Source organism: Notechis scutatus, chromosome Z (assembly GCF_049901735.1).
Source record: "Notechis scutatus isolate UNSWTSFEM ecotype Mainland chromosome Z, rNotScu1.2, whole genome shotgun sequence".
Taxonomy (NCBI): Eukaryota; Metazoa; Chordata; class Lepidosauria; order Squamata; family Elapidae; genus Notechis; species Notechis scutatus.
The window spans coordinates 63,880,429-63,898,485 of record NC_142025.1 but is presented as its reverse complement, the minus strand read 5'-3'; the positions used below and the strand labels follow the sequence as shown (position 1 = coordinate 63,898,485).

The window sequence follows — 18,057 nt, the reverse complement described above, 5'->3', positions numbered from 1 at the left end:
TCCTGGGGTCCAAAACTGCTTTAATGGAATTTTGCAAAGATTTTGTATACAGTATGCTATTCTGCAAATAATGTGTGCATGTAGCTTTCAAAAACATCCCTTAGCAATAGTTTCAATAGCTTTTAAATAGAATATTCTTTCAGAAAGTATACAAAACTGGCTGTCAGAGTCTTGCTAGAAACTGCCTTCTAGCTTACTAACAATGGACACCTGGTTGGATCAAGTTTCTCTTTGTAAATAACAGGTAAGAGGAAACTAACATTCAGCAGGCCTGAATGTTACAAGGCTATGTGAGCCCTGCCACCCCCAGGTGACATTTGCATCTTCTTCCTTCTGCTACTGCTGTTTGAGGCACACCCAGCTTGGCCCTGTGCAAGGCAGCTGCTCTTGCACTAGGCCTTCTTAAACCTGTGACCTTCTTGCAATCTTTTCAAATTAGACAAGGGCTGCATGCAATTTGGACAAGGATACGAACTTCCAAAACAGATTTTTTAAAGCTCTGACAAAAATCAGGGCCAGCAGAGCACAGGGCGCCAAGACCAGCAGTCTTGCAGGTGGCCTAAAGAGCAAAGATGAGGGAAAGATAGGCAAGATACTCGAATACAGCTCATCAGTCTGGAACCCACATTACGTATCTGATATTAGCACAGTTGAGAAAGTCCAGAAATATTTCACAAGAAGAGTTCTCCACTCCTCTACTCATTGCAGAATACCTTATGCCACCAGACTTGAAATTCTAGACCTAGAAAACCTTGAATTACGCCATCTTCGGTCTGATCTAAGTATGGTATATAAAATCATACATTGCAATGACTTACCTTTCAATGAATACTTCAGCTTCAACCATAACAACACAAGAACAAACAATAGATACAAACTCAAGGTTAACCACACCAAACTTGATTGCAGGAAATACAACTTCAGCAACAGAGTGGTCAATGTCTGGAATATTCTACCTGACTCTGTGGTTTCTTCCCCAAACCCCAAAAACGTTAACTTTAGACTGTCTACTATTGACCTCACCCCTTTCCTAAGAGGTCTGTAGGGGGCGTGCATAAGCGCACCAAAGTGCCTACCGTCCCTGTCCTATTGTTTCTTTTATTTTTCTTATATGTACTCATTTCATGTATTCATAACTATGCATATACTTATACCTATTATCTTGTAAGTGATTGACAAATCAAAATAAATAAAAATAAAAATATAAATATAAACAAACAAACAAACAAACAAATAGTTGAAAAGTCCCTGTGGTCATAAGTGCAGATGGGCTGCCAAGCATCCAAATATTGATCATGTAACTGGAGGCACTGCAATGATCATAACTTTGGGGACCAGACATTAACCAGCACTCATCAGTGCTACTTATCATTGAACAACTAGTCATTAGATGGGGACTATCTGTGTTGCAAAGAATATCATTAAGCAGAATCTTCCATTCTATTCTGATCATGGACTCTGATCATGGACTCTTCTATCAGCAATGGGTTCTCCATTCCACTTTTAATGTTACTGAATGTGCTCTCACTTTTTCCCTCTCTCTCCCTCCCCTCCCTCCCTCTCCCTCCCTCTCTTACTTTTGTATATTTAAAACATACCTTAAGAATTGAAATTTGTGAGAAGTCTTTCTCTTCAAAGTAGGCATGCGTAATTAGCTGCAACTTAGCTTGAAGTAGCCCATATAGAGGCTTGCAAGAAACAGAGCATCATGTTATATCAACAAAGCCAAACAATGTAGTAATAACACAATCTAGTCATTAAAAACAGATGAATTTGAATAATCTGAATACACTGCATATTCTTCAAGCCATATATCATATACAGTTGCAGCTAATTTATGAATATGAATTGGAATGGTCAGTTATTCTATACAGTAAGATCTGGATTTCATTTTCTATGGAGACTCTCAGTCATCCAGGTCATGGTTGCCCCAAGGATGCTTTTCAAGAGGCAACTGGATTTTCTGGGCTTTTTTCTTTGAAGATGTTTCGCTTCTCATCCAAGAAGCTTCTTCAGTTCTGACTGGATGGTGGGGAATGGAAGGATTTATACTCCTTGCAGACTGTCATTTGCATTCTTTTAGCGCGTAGTTAAGATCACCTGGAGGTTTATCAGTGTCATCAGGGTCACCAGTGGCAATGGGTATGGAGCCTTCTTGGAACTGCTGAAATGACTGTGTTGTAGATTGGAGGCAGATGATGTTGTATCCCTTCCCCTCTGTTGAGAGAAGGCTGTTCAATTTTGATATAGATGGCCTCTATGACCCAATATTGGACAGGGAGGACCTGTAGTTTGAGAGAAGGGTCAAAGAGGCCATCTGTATCAAAATTGAACAGCCTTCTCTCAACAGAGGGGGAGGGAGAAGGACGGATAAAACATCATCTGTCTCCAATCTACAACACAGTCATTTCAACAGTTCCAAGAAGACTCCACACATCCTGATGACACAGATAAACCTCCAAGTGATTTTAACGACTCACGAAAAGAATGCAAATGGCCAGATGTCTGCAAGGAGTATAAATCCTTCCATTCCCCACATCCAGTCAGAGTTGAAGAAGCTTCTTGGATGAGAAACAAAAGAAAAAAACAGAAAGTCCAGTTGCCTCTTGAAAAAGCACTTTTGGGATATGTGGCTTTCAAAGCAACACTGGGTTTAATTGTGCATACATCTGTGTTTTTTTATGAATATGCTTTTATTCAAAACATTAGATACTAATACAGTAAAATATGGGCAAAATATCTCATTCTATTTCATTAAAAACTGGTGTTGTAACAGATTAACAAACTGGGAGACAAGACTAGGAAGACAAGTATTTAGATCTAAATCATGTAAGGAATCATAGTCTTCTTTCTCTTAAAACTGGAGCAGGAATTGAATGTCATTTTCTAAATTTAGTTTCACATGAGTGGAACTTAAAGCTGGAAAAAGACTTTAACAGTATAAGCTTCAATAATTTTTTGTACCCTACATCACAATATGCTATGTTGAAAAATATGGGCATATCCAGTTGGGTTGCTCTTATTTAACTGTTTATACAGAGTATTTTTCTCTATCAAACAAATCCTCTGGAAAGGATAACTTTGATTCAGATTTCAGTTCATGCAATTATTCATATCTAATATAAACATCCAAAAACAAAGCATCATATGTTATCTTATCTCTTACCAGCTGACTTAGAACACATACACTTTTCTGTACTGTTTCCCGAGTAATGTCTACTTGCCGTACTTTCAATGCCTTAAAGGAAGAAAAACTAAACTTAAAAAGCTTTTCTTAATGTATTTCCATTTAAAAGCAAACATTTTTTTCACTAAAATATGACATTTATTTACTAACTTTAATAATCTAGAAAAAAATAGTCTAGCAATTTGACTGAAGGCAAGATCCATTTTACTGAAAGAGAAAGAATATAATAGGGAAATATTAAAGCATTACATTAGAAAAAGTCACATCATGGAAAGGTACCATGGGACTTGTTTGGAGTTAATGTTATGCGAACCCATTGGTTTCTTGTGTTTGTCGCTATTTTACTCATTTTATTTTCTACAAAATAAATCTATTTGGGAAGTTATTATTAATTTGGAACAATTAAAATACTTAATCACTTCCTGTATAGTATATAGAACTTTGATCCTACGTTAAAACTATTCAAATTATCATATCCATCCTTTGAATATAGATGATAGATGCAACTACAGTTGGAAACTAAAATGATTTTATAAATTACTAATGTTATTGATTTTTAATAGGACAAGATATCAAATAGCTTATATAATAAATGAAGTAGAAATTCTCAGAAAGTAGGAATATATTTGGGTGATTTCCATGGAAACTATGGTGAACTTAAGATGGCTATGTGAAAGCAGAGCCAAGAATAGGATTAGCCATCTTGCTTATAACAGCAGCAGAGACTTTTAAAGGATACTAAATTTGCAAACCTAATTTTCTAATCACTTCTGGAAATCGTACAGTAATTACTTCTAAGCTATTAAAAGATCTTCGGAATGACATGTTTAAAATTCCTTCTGTGAATCTGAATTCTCAATGAAAAAGTTAATTATAAATTTAATTAATTAAAAGAATCTGAAATAAAAATGAAAACTAAAAAAATTGATCTTAGAAGCTTTCAGTGGACTAAAGGTCCAGATAAATTTGGAATGTTGAAACTTTTACAATAAGATTTTGGAATTAATTATAAAACAAAAAAATTGTCATGGGAAATAGATCCTGTTTTTGTTTTAGGAGACATAACATAGATAAGCAATGTTGTGCTTTGAAAAATTGGATCGCAGAGGGGACTAAAGATTTTAGATAAAGATATATAAGACTGTAATATACAAAACATTATGACAATAAAAATACTGAAGGAGAGACTTCTGAAGAATGGAATCAGAAAATAGTAGCTACAATATCCATGCTATCAACAATGATGGCTGCTTCTATGGACAGACTATGACCAAAAGATGTTACTGAAGCATACTCAGATGTAGAATAAATTTTATCTGATAAGATAGAGATGGTATTGAAAGTGGATTTACAACTTCCAGGCCAAGAGAAAAATTTATAAAAGGATGTTTGATTGGCTCTGTAAATGAAACTGAGTGAAAAATTAAAATTTAAAAAAGAAATACAAATGACAAATCAAGAGAGTGATCCCAGTAATTTTTTTCCTATTTAATTTACAAAAAAGAGTTGTTAAGTCTTGAAAAATTTTGTGAGATGAGACAAAGAAGAAGAGAAAACAAATCTCAAGAAAATATTTGGGACTTCCGGTTTGTCGGCCATGAGCGGCAGGGATTTGCGAAGCTGCGCGATCCCTGCCGCGCTAGCCGTTTTTGGGGCTCTGACCCAGACGGGTGCGGAGCTAGGCTGCCCTGCAGGGGCAGCTGAAGGTAGGGGGATCCGGAGAGGGGTTTGGGGGTGTTGCAGACCCTCCCCGACCGTAGAACCCCTTTTCCCAGGACGGTGCAGCGGCGGTCCGTAATGGCCGCCACAAAGAAGCTGGCAGCCGGGTAAGAATGCGCAGGAGGAAGTGGAGAAAGTGCTTGAAAGGAGAAAGTTTTTCTTGGCTCCTAGGACTCTAAGACATATTTAATAAAATTCCTGAAAAGTATGACTTTCTGAATAATACCTGCCAGAAGAGGAAAAAAGCGGCAGTTTGATGGTGCTGAAAGGATAGCTTACCCTCTTTTCCTACGGAATAAATAACTGGATATTAAGAAACCTATTTTTTTTTAGGTGAAAAGTGGTTTTAAGCGATGAGTGGGAAGAGAGAGGATTAAAAAGAAAATATTTGTATGCTAAGACTTTGTTGGAGGAGATGCCTTAAGGATTTGAAGACTAGAATATATTGTAATAAGATTTTAAACAGAATTGGACTTTCTTTCTCTTTGATTGATATTACCCCAGAAGGAGAAAGTGAGAACTCTGCCTTGGTTTGGACTGACTGATAACTTTGGGACTGCTTTATTTTTTTATTTTCTTTGGAATATTCTGGTTGTTGTAAGAAGAAAGAAGGGGAAAAGAAAAGAAAAGATTTATAATGGCTTTCTCTGTTGAGGAACTGAGAAAAGAATATGAGCAAGCAAAAAAAAAATGGTAAAGATGGTGTGGAAGAAGCTTTCCTTTTTTTTAGAAATGGCGCTACTAACTATCAACAAACATTACAACAGATGAAGACAGCAGAGGAACAAGAAAGAAAGGAAGAAGCCATCTTTAATGAATCTCAGAATTTGATCAAGAAAGAAGGAAGAGAGAAAAGAAGAGAACTAAAGGACTTAAGATCTAAAAAAACATTTAAGAAAGGGAAAAATAAGGTGCAAAATCAATATGATGATAGTAAACAAAAGGGAAAAGGAACACGACAGAGAAGGGAAGCCAGTAAGGCAGAGGCTAGAAGAAGTGGGGGTAGAAAGGTTTGTTGGGAGAAGAAAGAAAGGGAAAAGGTGGAGAAAAGCTACAATGTTTTGAAATTAAATGGAAATAAGGAATTTTTTTTTAGGGATAATGGATAAAGTATAATTTCTTCAAAAAGATTTTGCAAGGTACATAAGATGAGATGGTAGTATTGTAATGGTTTAAGAGTTGATAAGAGATTAAAATGTTAAAATGTTTAATAATGGTTGGTTTTAAAATTTAATAATAAGGGAGGTTTAGAATACTGTTTTAATTAAAGAGTTTAATAAGATTATAGTATTGATGTTATTATAAAATTTTTATTATAGTATTTGTTTTTAATATCTGGATTTATTGCCTAATTATGTATTTAATTATTCTGGATGTACTAGTTAGATAGAATGTACCAAGCAAAATCGGACTGGGTATTGGATGTTATTTTAAAGGTTAATTTGATTAATTTAGGGGGGAGATAGAAAGGCATCATACTCTGATTAATGATTTCAGGAGAAACTTCTTTTCTTTTTTTTTATAAGGAATGAGACAAAGGGATGATAAAGAATGGACAAAAGATACAAATAAAATGATTCAAACTAAGATGATTAATTAAGATAGAATTAAGAAGAGTGAAATATGTGGAGAAGTTAATATAGAAGACTTAGAATGGTAAATAAAATAAGTAATGATATGTAAGATGAGCATGAATATAATTGAAGTCCATGAAGAGAGAGATACCTGGGTCCAAGTTACTTTCCAAAAAGATTTTTTTTTATGTTTTGTGTGTTGTGTGTATATGTTTTTTTGGGGGGGAGATAGTAAAAACTTGCAGAAATATAGAATGAGAATAATGGTAACTAAGTCAGAAAGAAATAGATGAAATAATAATAATGATATTGAATAAGAGTAAAGAGAAGTAAAGAGAAATTGAATAAGAGGTTTTTGTATGTTACATGGAAATGGTTTAAAACAGAATCATAATTTATCTGACTTGTTAAATTTACAATGAAAAAAAGTTTAAACATGTAATGAATAATGATGATTTGTGTGTTTTAAAAATTAATAAAACTTGTTTTTTAAAAAAAGAAAATATTTGAATGAACTAAAGATTAAGACAGTCAGAAATAAAAGGAAGGAATATAGAGTTGGTTCACTTTATCAAATAAATGCTTTATTTAAAACAAAGTATGTTGTTACTTGTGGCTATCCTTTATGGACTTTCTGCTGATACCAGGACTGAAAAGATGATGTTTTATAGATTTATCTATTGATCAAAATTGGGACATGGGATGAGGAAATAAATATTTATAACTTTAAAGAGATGAAATGTGTTTACACTTGTGATGAATTATCCTGTGATAAGATGGGCGGCCAATAAATTTTATAAATAAATGAAGATCTTTCTTTATAACATTCATTATCTTTTCTATGTTCTTTTTTCTTGCACTTTTTACTATTTCTTTCCTCATTGTTCAAGTTTAGTTTGTATTAATATTTATTAGCATAATCACAATTCTTAATAAATATTACATCAAAGTAGGATTATATTTGCAGGTATCTAAATCTGAAGATAAAATAGCAAAAAAATTACTTCTGCACTTTCTAAAGAATTTCTAGAAACATGTAATCATTATTCAAACTACTTATAGATCAAAGTCATTGGCTTTTATTTCATAGGGAATATGTTAATATAAAAGCATTTTTGTGATCATATGGCTAAAGAAGCTGGACATCCAATGCTACAACAAGTATTGTCACACATTATGCATTTATAAATCTTTAATGAGATTTATGAGCTAACTTTAATTTCTATCTTGTTAGAAACTAAGACTATTTGAATGCAAGCAGTTGAATGTTTGAATTCAAGCAGTTTCTTCCTTTACCTATCTTCTAATTGTTTGTATGTACATGTTTGCGGGAAGCCCCAAATGATTAGATATTGCTAATAAACTGAATTCTCAAAAATACTGGTTTAGCATTTGAACAACCATGCAGATGTTCAATATCAAATGAACATATAAAAACCAGTATTCAGTATACAGTCCTCAACTAACAACTGGTCTTTTAACAATTGGTTGAAGGTATAGCAGATTTTTTAAAAAGCTACTTATGACTTACTGTTGAAATTATGACTGCTCCTTTCCCACCCTATAGTCACATGATCACATCTCAGTTACATAGCAACTAGCTTGCATTTATGGCCATCTGTAATGTTCAACAGGTGACTACAATTTATGACATTTTAACCATTTTTTGGCAAAGGATTGGAAAATGCTAGGATATGCTTAATGATCATATAATTTGTTTAACGCCATAGTGACTTGCTTTACAATCATCGTAAACATGTGTAAAATTGAATCTGGTTACATACTATAGGCCTGCAACAGGAACTTAGATTGAAATTCCAGGCTCCACCATAGTTGTAAGTTGAAGAATGCATTTTCAATAAATTTTCAGTACAAATGTTTACCTAACTTCAGAATAATTACCTTAGCTTCAATTTGCCTATAACAAGAGACCCCATATATTGTGCTTCGATCTCCACTTCTTGGTGGCAAATGGAAAAACACTGTGTCTAAAAAAGAAGAGAAGAGATCGTTTTATATCCCTTATAAGTATCACATTGAGACATTAAGTTTCTTCGGGACTATAATTTTCCAAATAATAAGGACCAAATTTCAAATTAATGCATCGTAATCAGGGAAAAAATGCAACCTTTTGGTTTGGTATTAGAAATATGCATGTGACTATTCTGAACAGCCCAAGCAGTTTTACTATTTTAAAAAAGTTGTGATTTTAATCATACTGAAATAATTCTTTGGTTTGAATATTTTTTATGGTTGAATCAATATGTACAAAAGTTCAGCACCTCCAATGTTTTTGACACTCAGATTCCTTTAAGGCTACTCATTCATTATCCTGCTGAAGAGAGTAGAAAGTTTCAACTTTTTTTCTAATAGGTTGCTATCTAAATTATAATTATGCACTAGCTTCACATATCACAAAGGCCATTAATAGGGTCTGCAGATTTTAATTTAGCATGATTTGTGAATCCAGCCATTGTGATTTGTAAACTACAATTGTTTAGAGCAGGGATGTCAAACTCAAGGTCTATGGGCTGGATCCAGACCACAAGGTGCTTAGATCTGGCCTGTGGGGCCACCCTGGATACAGCGAGGGACTGGCCTGTGGTGTTTCACCCAGAAAAAATGGAACTCAGGAGGGCTGCAAGCAGCCCTCCTGACCTCCGTTTTTGCTGGCAAAGGGTTGCAGGAGGCTGTTGCAGCAGGAAACAGAGCTCAGGAGCCTGTTTTCACTGGCAGAACACTCGGGCTGCCACAGGCATTGACATGAGTGATGTTGAGCTGGCCATGCCCATCCAGGCCACATCCACCCTGGTCCCCTGAAATCAAACACAATCCTGATGTAGCCCTCAATGAAATTGTTTGACACCCCTTATTTAGAGTAACCTACGAACCCAATCAATATTAAATTAGGATAGGGTTAGCTATCGTATCAATTTAGATAACCAATAACAAAATATATGACCAGAGTATATGTTAAACATATACTATCCTTAACATATACTATGTTAAACATATACTATGTTAAACATATACTATCAAATCTGGCATTTTAAAACTTTCAAGATTCTAATTCCAAATTTGAGATACTATAATCTTAAGATACATATGATACATGATTCATTAAAGTATCTATGTTTTTTTTACAAGGCTTGTGGTCCTGCATAAAAAGCTTTTCTACTGGTTTTCATATACATCCAAATGTCTCAGTTGCTTTCCTTCTTCCAGCATATTGCAAAATTCCTAGTTCATTTGCTTTATGCAGCCTTTCAAGACAAATAGAGATATATATGTTATTTGGATACAAAGTGGGCATCAGATCCATTGAGCACACCTTCTCTGACCCTGTCAGCAGTTTCTTAAAGGAATTGGGCTGTTTCACAGTAGCCAAGGAGGCTCAGGAAATGCATATTTCACAGAGTCTACATAATTACTGTGCAAGTCTTGAAAGGATGCAATTATTTTAAGATACAGAAAGTACCCATGACTGGTCCAAAGCACCTTTGCTTCCTTCAGATTGGAAAATGCATATTTTTAAGTAGATAGGATGTTGGGAATTATGGAAATATTCTGCTATTGGCTACTTTCACAGCTGGTTGAGATGGAAACTTTAAACCAATTTTCCTTATTATATTTTAAGCTGGTCCTTCATGCAGTCCACAATATTAATAAAATATATTAAGCAAAGAGGGTAAATGGTAGCCTAATATGGAGATGAAACAAAGGAATTGGTTCTGAAAGCATATTTTTTTTCTTTTACTACAACTATGCATCAATGGCTTATTGCAATAGTGGTAGAATAATTGGTAACCACCATGATTCCCTGAAAATAGGACCCACCCAGAAAATAAGCCCTGGCTTCATTTTTTAGGAGTGGGCCTAATGTAAGCCCTACTACAAAAATAAACCCGGCAGATGGGTGTGACCAGCACAAGAGGCAGCGAGTGTGCAAGGGTTAGGACCCACAGCCCACCAGCTCCGTGGAACAGAACAGATAAGTCCAAGGGTGGAAGCAAATGCAGAGGGAGACAGGCAATCTGGATGTGCTGAATGGCTGCCTAGCTCACAGAAGGCTTGCGGGAGACTTGCACAGTGGCACTGGCAGCAGGCAGAGGCAAAGAGGGGGGAGACAGGTGATCCCAATGTCCTATGGGAGTGCCTGCCTGATGCGGCCTCAGGCAACCCGAGAAATGGTGGGATGGAGTGGGTGGTGCTTTGGAATCACCTGCCTCTCTGCCTGTGACTTTTCTCCCAGAGGGAGCCAAGCTTCATCTGCTTGCAAATGGGATGCTTTGAAACAGAGCTAATTGCTCTGTTTTGCATTTGTGTCCCATTTGCAAATAGACGAAGCTTTGAGTCTCCCTCATTTCTCCGTTTGGGCAAAAAATGTGTCTGCCCTAGGAAGCCTTGTAAGCCGTTGCAGCCGCAGGCAAGCAGATGGTGGGAGGGAGAGGGTGGGCAGCTGCTTCCTCCGTGCCTCTGCCTGCTGTTGGTGCCACCACACAAACTTCTCATGAGCCTCCTGTGAGCCAGGCAGCCATGCAGCATGTCTGGATCGCCTGTCTCACCTCGCCTCTGCCATGCACTTTTTGCCCAGAGCAAGATGAAACTTTGTCTACTTGCAAATGGGATGCTTTGAAACAGAACTAAGCACGTTGGGATTGCCTTCCTCCCCACTACCTCTGCCTCCACTGCACACTTTTCACCCAGAGGGAGACAAAGCTTCGTCTGCTTGCAAATGGGATGCTTTGAAACAGAGCTAAGCACATTGGGATCACCTGCCTCCACCCCACCCCACCCATATTTCTCCCTCTACCTGGCTCTACACTTTTCGCCCAGAGGAGATGAAGTCCATCTGCTTGAAAATGCTATTTTTTCTATTTCAAAGCATCCCACGGGGGTGGGGGGTGGGGAGACAATCCTAACATGCTTAGTTCCATTTCAAACCGTCCCATTTGCAAGCAGATGAAGCTTTGAGTCTTTCTCATTTCTTGGTCAAAAAGTGTGTTTGCCCTGGGAAGCCTTGTAAGCTGTTGCAGCCAGCTTGCCAGGGCAAGCAGATGGTAGGAAGGAGCAAGCTGGTGGCCACAAAATAAGATGCCCCTAAAAATAAGCCCTAGTGCTTATTTGGTTCCAAAAGAAAACAAGACCCGATCTTATTTTCAGGGAAACGCAGTATGCATTGATTTTGGTGTTTTGGTCTGTGTTTTTTAGGAATTGTTGATATTGTGCAAGTCTTGTACACAGTTTGCCTAAGCACATTCATACTGTTTTGCAGAACCATTTCATACCATAAACACCAGATATGTAAACGTATTTTTTAAAGAAAATACTGAAGGCCAAATCAGTTTTACTTCATATTACTTGAATTATAAAACTTACTTCTTCCTCTACCTGCAAATGGCATTTTAAAATGTTTATACAATCACCTTTCTTTGTCTAGCAAAAGGGGGGGAAGTTTTGTTTGTGGCTGGAAAACATACAGTATTATTTTTTAAAGATTTGTTTGCCAGCTAACCATATAAAAAAAATTTGGTCCTGTGTTGAGAGCATCAAATTCTTTACGGAGCATCAAATTCTTTGCCCAGTATCAAATTCAAGATTTTTTAGGCATTTATAGGAAAGGAGCATATGTGAGCTGTTACCTTCTTGATAGTTGTGAGCACCATCTGGCAATGCAAGAAAAGGCAGGTATTTCCATTCCTCTGGCAAACTATTACTATCATGACTTTCTCCAGTAATTAGAGAAGGATAGGAGAACTCAATCTGAAAACAAACATATATTACATGAGTTTAAATGCAAGAATACAAGAGAACCTCATCAAATCTATACTCAGTCATCAGGTATCCCAATATAAAACTGTTAAGTAATTCTACTGTTACTTCAAGCAAGAGGTGTAGAGAAACCCAAGCAGCATATACAATTTATGGTAGCAAATATTTCAGATTAAAATAGTAAGGCTGAGTTCTATTCTATATAGAGAATGATTAAACAGATCAGCAGGTTAATAACCTCAATCAGCCAGACCTTTTGTAAGAACTAAAGACCTGGCTCTATCAGTTAGCTTTGAGTCCCAGTGGAGGTTGATTGATTAACAACAGATCTTACAACATCTGCAATCTTCCCCATCTGTAATTGTATCATAGCTTTTGCCAGTATTAATTTATTTACTTTGGGTGGCTTACAATAATATATATATATATATATATATGTTTTCTTAAGTTTTCGCGGGTACTTACATGTATGGTGTTCGGCTTGGTTGGGTATTTTCCCACGTCATTGTAGTTCTTTTAAAGTTGTAGCAACGTTTCAGCAGAATCTCATCTGCCATCATCAGGCTTCTGTATTGTGTCCGTCTGTGGGTCAGACTTTTACAGTGGTTTCAGATTTAAATTTGGGGCAGCCTATTGCTGTGCCAGAATGGTTTTTCTTCATCCTGATTGGTTGGGAGTCTTGGTCTGTGTTTATTGGTCTCGGAGTTTGCTGTGTTCTGCTTGATGGGTGTTTCTGATATCTTCTGTCTTTTTTTGGCTCTTTTTGTATCTTGATTGGCTGGCAGCATTGTGTTACTTTAATGGAGGTCTTTAGTGCAGCTTGGCTTCGGGTAAATGGACGGCTATCATTAGTTAGGAAGCTGGGTTTCATCTGGGTGCCTGGTTGGGGTGTGTTTGAGCTGGAGGTATCAGGGGATCTGTTTGTGCCCAGGTGTTTGCCTGGCTTGTGGTGTGGAGATTTTTGTTTGTGAGTGCAGGCTTCCAAATGATTGACAGCCTGGTGGAATCATCTCTTCTGTTCATGCTTTCTGGTCTTTTTCAATCTCTATGGCTTCTCTGATGACTCTGTGGCTAGGGTTTTCCATAGTGGCCAGGGTTTTGGTGCCATTGAAGTTGATGCTATGACCTGTAGCTTCCATGTGTTGGACTAGTGAGGAAGTGTGTTCCAGCTTTTTGACTGCATTTTTGTGTAGTCAGTCAAAAAATGCAGTCAAAAAGCTGGAACACACTTCCTCACTAGTCCAACACATGGAAGCTACAGGTCATAGCATCAACTTCAATGCCACCAAAACCCTGGCCACTATGGAAAATCCTAGCCACAGAGTCATCAGAGAAGCCATAGAGATTGAAAAAGACCAGAAAGCATGAACAGAAGAGATGATTCCACCAGGCTGTCAATCATTTGGAAGCCTGCACTCACAAACAAAAAATCTCCACACCACAAGCCAGGCAAACACCTGGGCACAAACAGATCCCCCTGATACCTCCAGCTCAAACACACCCCAACCAGGCACCCAGATGAAACCCAGCTTCCTAATTAATGATAGCCGCCCATTTACCCGAAGCCAAGCTGCACTAAAGACCTCCATTAAAGTAACACAATGCTGCCAGCCAATCAAGATACAAAAAGAGCCAAAAAAAAGACAGAAGATATCAGAAACACCCATCAAGCAGAACACAGCAAACTCCGAGACCAATAAACACAGACCAAGACTCCCAACCAATCAGGATGAAGAAAAACCATTCTGGCACAGCAATAGGCTGCCCCAAATTTAAATCTGAAACCACTGTAAAAGTCTGACCCACAGACGGACACAATACAGAAGCCTGATGATGGCAGATGAGATTCTGCTGAAACGTTGCTACAACTTTAAAAGAACTACAATGACGTGGGAAAATACCCAACCAAGCCAAACATATATATATATATATATATATATATATATATATATATATATATATATATATATATATATATATATATATATATATATATATATATATATAATCTTTACACACACACACGATATATAGCAATAGCAATAGGACTTAGACATATACTACTTCACAGGGCTTTACAGCTATCTCTAAGCAATTTACAGAGTCAGCATACTTTCTCCAACAATCTGGGTCCTCATTTTACCAGGATGGAAGACTGAGTCAACCTTGAGTGAAAACTGAACTACTGAACTGCTGGCAACTATCAGTCAGCAGAACTAGCCTGCATTACTGTATTCTGACCACTGCACCACCACACCTCTTTCTCTATCTTTTATGCTTGTAAGCTACCCAGAGTTATTCTGTGGTAAGATGAGTGGCCAATAAATTTTTATAAATAAATAATGATTCAAATAGAATAAATTCTATTTCACGTCGTGGCAGTACAGAGCAAAAGGGATGACCTCAGTCCTTTGACTCTGATTTTACCGTGATTGGGGAACCTTCAAAGGCGTGGAAAGCTTGGAGAGCAACGTGAAACAGAGGGATCCCTGGGGCTGGGGAGCAGCAGGAGGAAGCCAACCATTCGCTGCAACGAAAGGATCCCTCTTGAACCTGGCACGGAAAGTGTCTTGCCATGTCATTTTGACATGGCGGACCTGAGGGCATGACTAGTCACAACAGAAGGGGAAGAAAAGATTGTATTGAACAGACTGTGACATTCTGACCGGCGAGAAAATCCCAGATCTGCAGTGGATTGAACTGAATTGTTAAAGTGATTAATTCCCAGAAACTCTTGGTAAAAAAGGAAGCTCTGGTGGGAAGGTTTTAACCCCGAAAAATTTACCAGCGATCCGAAGGGAAGAGCTGTGATCTATTGAACTTAAAACCCAAAAAATGGAAGAAATCTGCAATCAATAGTGATGGAGAGGGGTGCAACAAGTACAGGGGGAAAGAAAAGAGAAAGAATGTCGAAAGTGAAAGCGGGAGAGCGGAAGGCATTAAAGGTGAGAGAGACGAAAGGAGAATTCCGCGACCCAACTCGACTAGTGCTGAAAGCAACAAAGTAACGGCTGAGTGAACCGAGGCTGAAAGAAGTCGGAAAAACCTGGGACAGATCGAAGAGCGAAGAAGAGAGGTTCGGAGGAGACAGTGAAGTCTATCGAGAAAAATACTCCCAACTGAGTAAACGGAATATACTATTTCGGTGGATTATCCCAGAAGGCATGCTAGTATCCTGGCAAGGTGAAAAGATAAAAATAGACAATCTAGATAAAGCCCAAGAATTATATGATCAATTGACAGGAATGGAGGAGAATGATAGCAGCAGAGAGAAACTAGAGGGAGTCAAGAAGACCGTCAGCTGAAATCCGAAATAGAAGATCAGGAAGACAAAGGTAAAGAGACACAAGAATTTCAGAAAGAAGAAGGCATCAGAACAAGAACAGAAAGAAACAAGAAAATCAATAGATACTAGAAACCGGTAGACCAACCAAGGAGAAAGATTTAAAACTATTGTCAGTAAATGTGAATGGGTTAAACGCCTTAGTGAAAACAAATACTTTCAAAACTGGTTAAGCAAAATGTAGATATTGTGTGCCTCCAGGAGATACATATTAAAAGACAAGATGAAAAATATTTAGAACTCAACAAATTGGAAAAACTCTACACAGCACTTGCAGAGAAAAAAAAGGGGGGGTGGTGGTATACATCAGCGAAGAGATAAAAGCTAAGCAAATTTATGCAGACACTAAAGGAAGAATCTTAATGATTGAAATAAAGATAGGACAAAAATTGATGCTATTAGTAAATTACTTATGCACCCAATAAAAATAAAAAAGAATTCTATAAGAAACTCCACTAAAAGATCATTGAGACAGGCCAAAAGGACATATTTATAGTGAGAGATCATAATGGAATTGTAGATATTACAAAAGATTACATTAGTGATAACAAGAAACAAAAGAAAAGAAATATATTACCCAAAACATTTTTTGATATGATGGAGGAACTAAATTTAATAGATGTGTGGAGATCATTCAATCCCACAGAACAGAAATTTACCTTTTACTCGAACCCACATAAATCTTGCTCGAGGATTAACATGGTATGGGCAAGTACTGACTTAGGAAAAGAGATAGAGAAGATTGAGATCTCCCCAAATACCTGGCTGATCACAACCCCATTAAAGTAGTATGGAGAGGCCAGAAAAAGGGCATTGGTACTTACCTTCGCCCGTTCTCTGTGAGCTGTGAAGAGCATCCAGAAGTGGGAGGTGCTTCAGTCTCTTCTGGAAAGGCTGGGCTTAAAACTCCGGGACGCTCCCCTCCTCCACGGGACACCTCCTCAGCGTCCCCAGTTTTTCGAAGACTGAGTGCCAAAGTCCGGGACTCATCACCTAATCTAGATCCCTGACTGGAACGGAACCCCACCAGATGGGCGTATCAGGTAAGTACCAACGCCCTTTCTCCCATGAGCTGTTCAGAGCATCCAGAAGTGGGACATACCAAAGCTTGGCCTGTCCTTAAGGAGGGATTCCATCTGGATCGAAATCCACTCCTAAACTCTGTGGACCCTCTGCAGGACTGTTCTGCCAAATGAAGCATCTGCTGAGGCATAGACATCAATTTTATAATTTCTGACAAAGGGAGATGGTGAAGCCCAAGTTGCCGCTCTGCAAATTTCGTCTATGGAAGCCCGTGTGGCCCATGCTGCTGATGTTGCCGCACTCCTTGTTGAGTGGGCTGTAATGCCTTGAGGAACTGAAATGGACTGGCATTCGTAACTTTTAGCTATGGTGGCTCTCAACCATCTACCGATGGCCGTCAACGACACCTTTTGCCCTAAAGTGGATGGATTGAAGGATAGGAATAGAGCCTCAGATTTTCGAAATGCCGCCATGCGGTCTAGATAGATGCTTAAGGCCTTTGGAACGTCAAGTCGATGCCATTGATGCTCCAGTCTATGAGATGGTTTCGGACAAAAATTTGGAAGGACCAACTCCTGCGCTCTGTGGAAGGCTGAATTTACTTTAGGAGTGAACGATGGATCCTATCGGAGAATCACTCTGTCTGCATGAAACATGCACAGGTCCTTTCTCATTGACAATGCCGCCAATTCGGAAATTCTCCTAGCTGATGTGATTGCAATTAGGAAGGCCACCTTATATGTCAGGAATTTAAGACCAGTGGTTCTTAAAGGCTCGAACGGGCCAGTTGTAAGTGCGGTTAACACCTTGTTGAGGTCCCAGATGGGATAGCGGTGAATTACAGGAGGTTGTAAATTTGCAGCACCCTTAAGAAAGCTGTGAACATGGGGTTCCGGTTTTGCAAGGCTTCGGCGGCGGCTGCTGCGCTCGCCGCCGAAGTTCCTCCGATCCATTTGGTTCTGGAGGATATGGTTGCCCCGTAGAGGCAACCAAAGAGAGAGGAGATCCGGATAGGGGCTGGGGGTATCGCAAACCCCCTCCCCAGCCGGCAAAACTCCTTTTTCCCAAGGCGGTGGAGCGGCAGTCAGTAATGGCCGCCACAAAGAAGCCTGCAGCCGGGTAAGATTTGTGCAGGAGGAAGCTGGAGAAAGTGACAGGTTTTTTTTGCTGAACCAGGACAACAAGGAGCTCTTAAATACCCTGGAAATTAAACTGCTTGAACGATACATTGTTTCCTAAAGAAGGCTGTAAAAGCGGTGGAAGAAAAGTAAAAGGGAAAGTTATTTTCTCTCACTCTCCCTCCCCACGGAAATACCAGAGGGAATCTGGAAAACCTGCTTGGGCACAACAAACCTGAAGCCAAGGAGGTAAAAGATCTTTGAATATTGGAATTAAAAACTAAAAAATTTCTTAATCTTTTTTTTTGCTATAAGTGGGAG

The 18,057-nt window shown here is 38.2% G+C and overlaps 1 protein-coding gene across 13 annotated transcripts in view; it reads right to left on the bottom strand.

The window, feature by feature from the left end:
• Positions 1 to 18,057, bottom strand: part of AVL9 (AVL9 cell migration associated) — an 85,613-nt gene that overhangs the window by 64,420 nt on the left and 3,136 nt on the right. For 8 of the 13 annotated variants that reach the window (XM_087945190.1, XM_087945191.1, XM_087945194.1 and 5 more), the window contains exons 2-5: positions 12,123 to 12,243; positions 8,383 to 8,468; positions 3,167 to 3,238; positions 1,599 to 1,688 (exon numbers count right to left, since the gene is read on the bottom strand). In XM_087945190.1, the coding sequence (XP_087801316.1) occupies positions 1,599 to 1,688; positions 3,167 to 3,238; positions 8,383 to 8,468; positions 12,123 to 12,243 (369 nt within the window). The remainder of the gene's footprint in view (positions 1 to 1,598; positions 1,689 to 3,166; positions 3,239 to 8,382; positions 8,469 to 12,122; positions 12,244 to 18,057) is intronic. The other 5 variants (XM_087945198.1, XM_087945201.1, XM_087945202.1 and 2 more) reach the window with 1 other exon arrangement.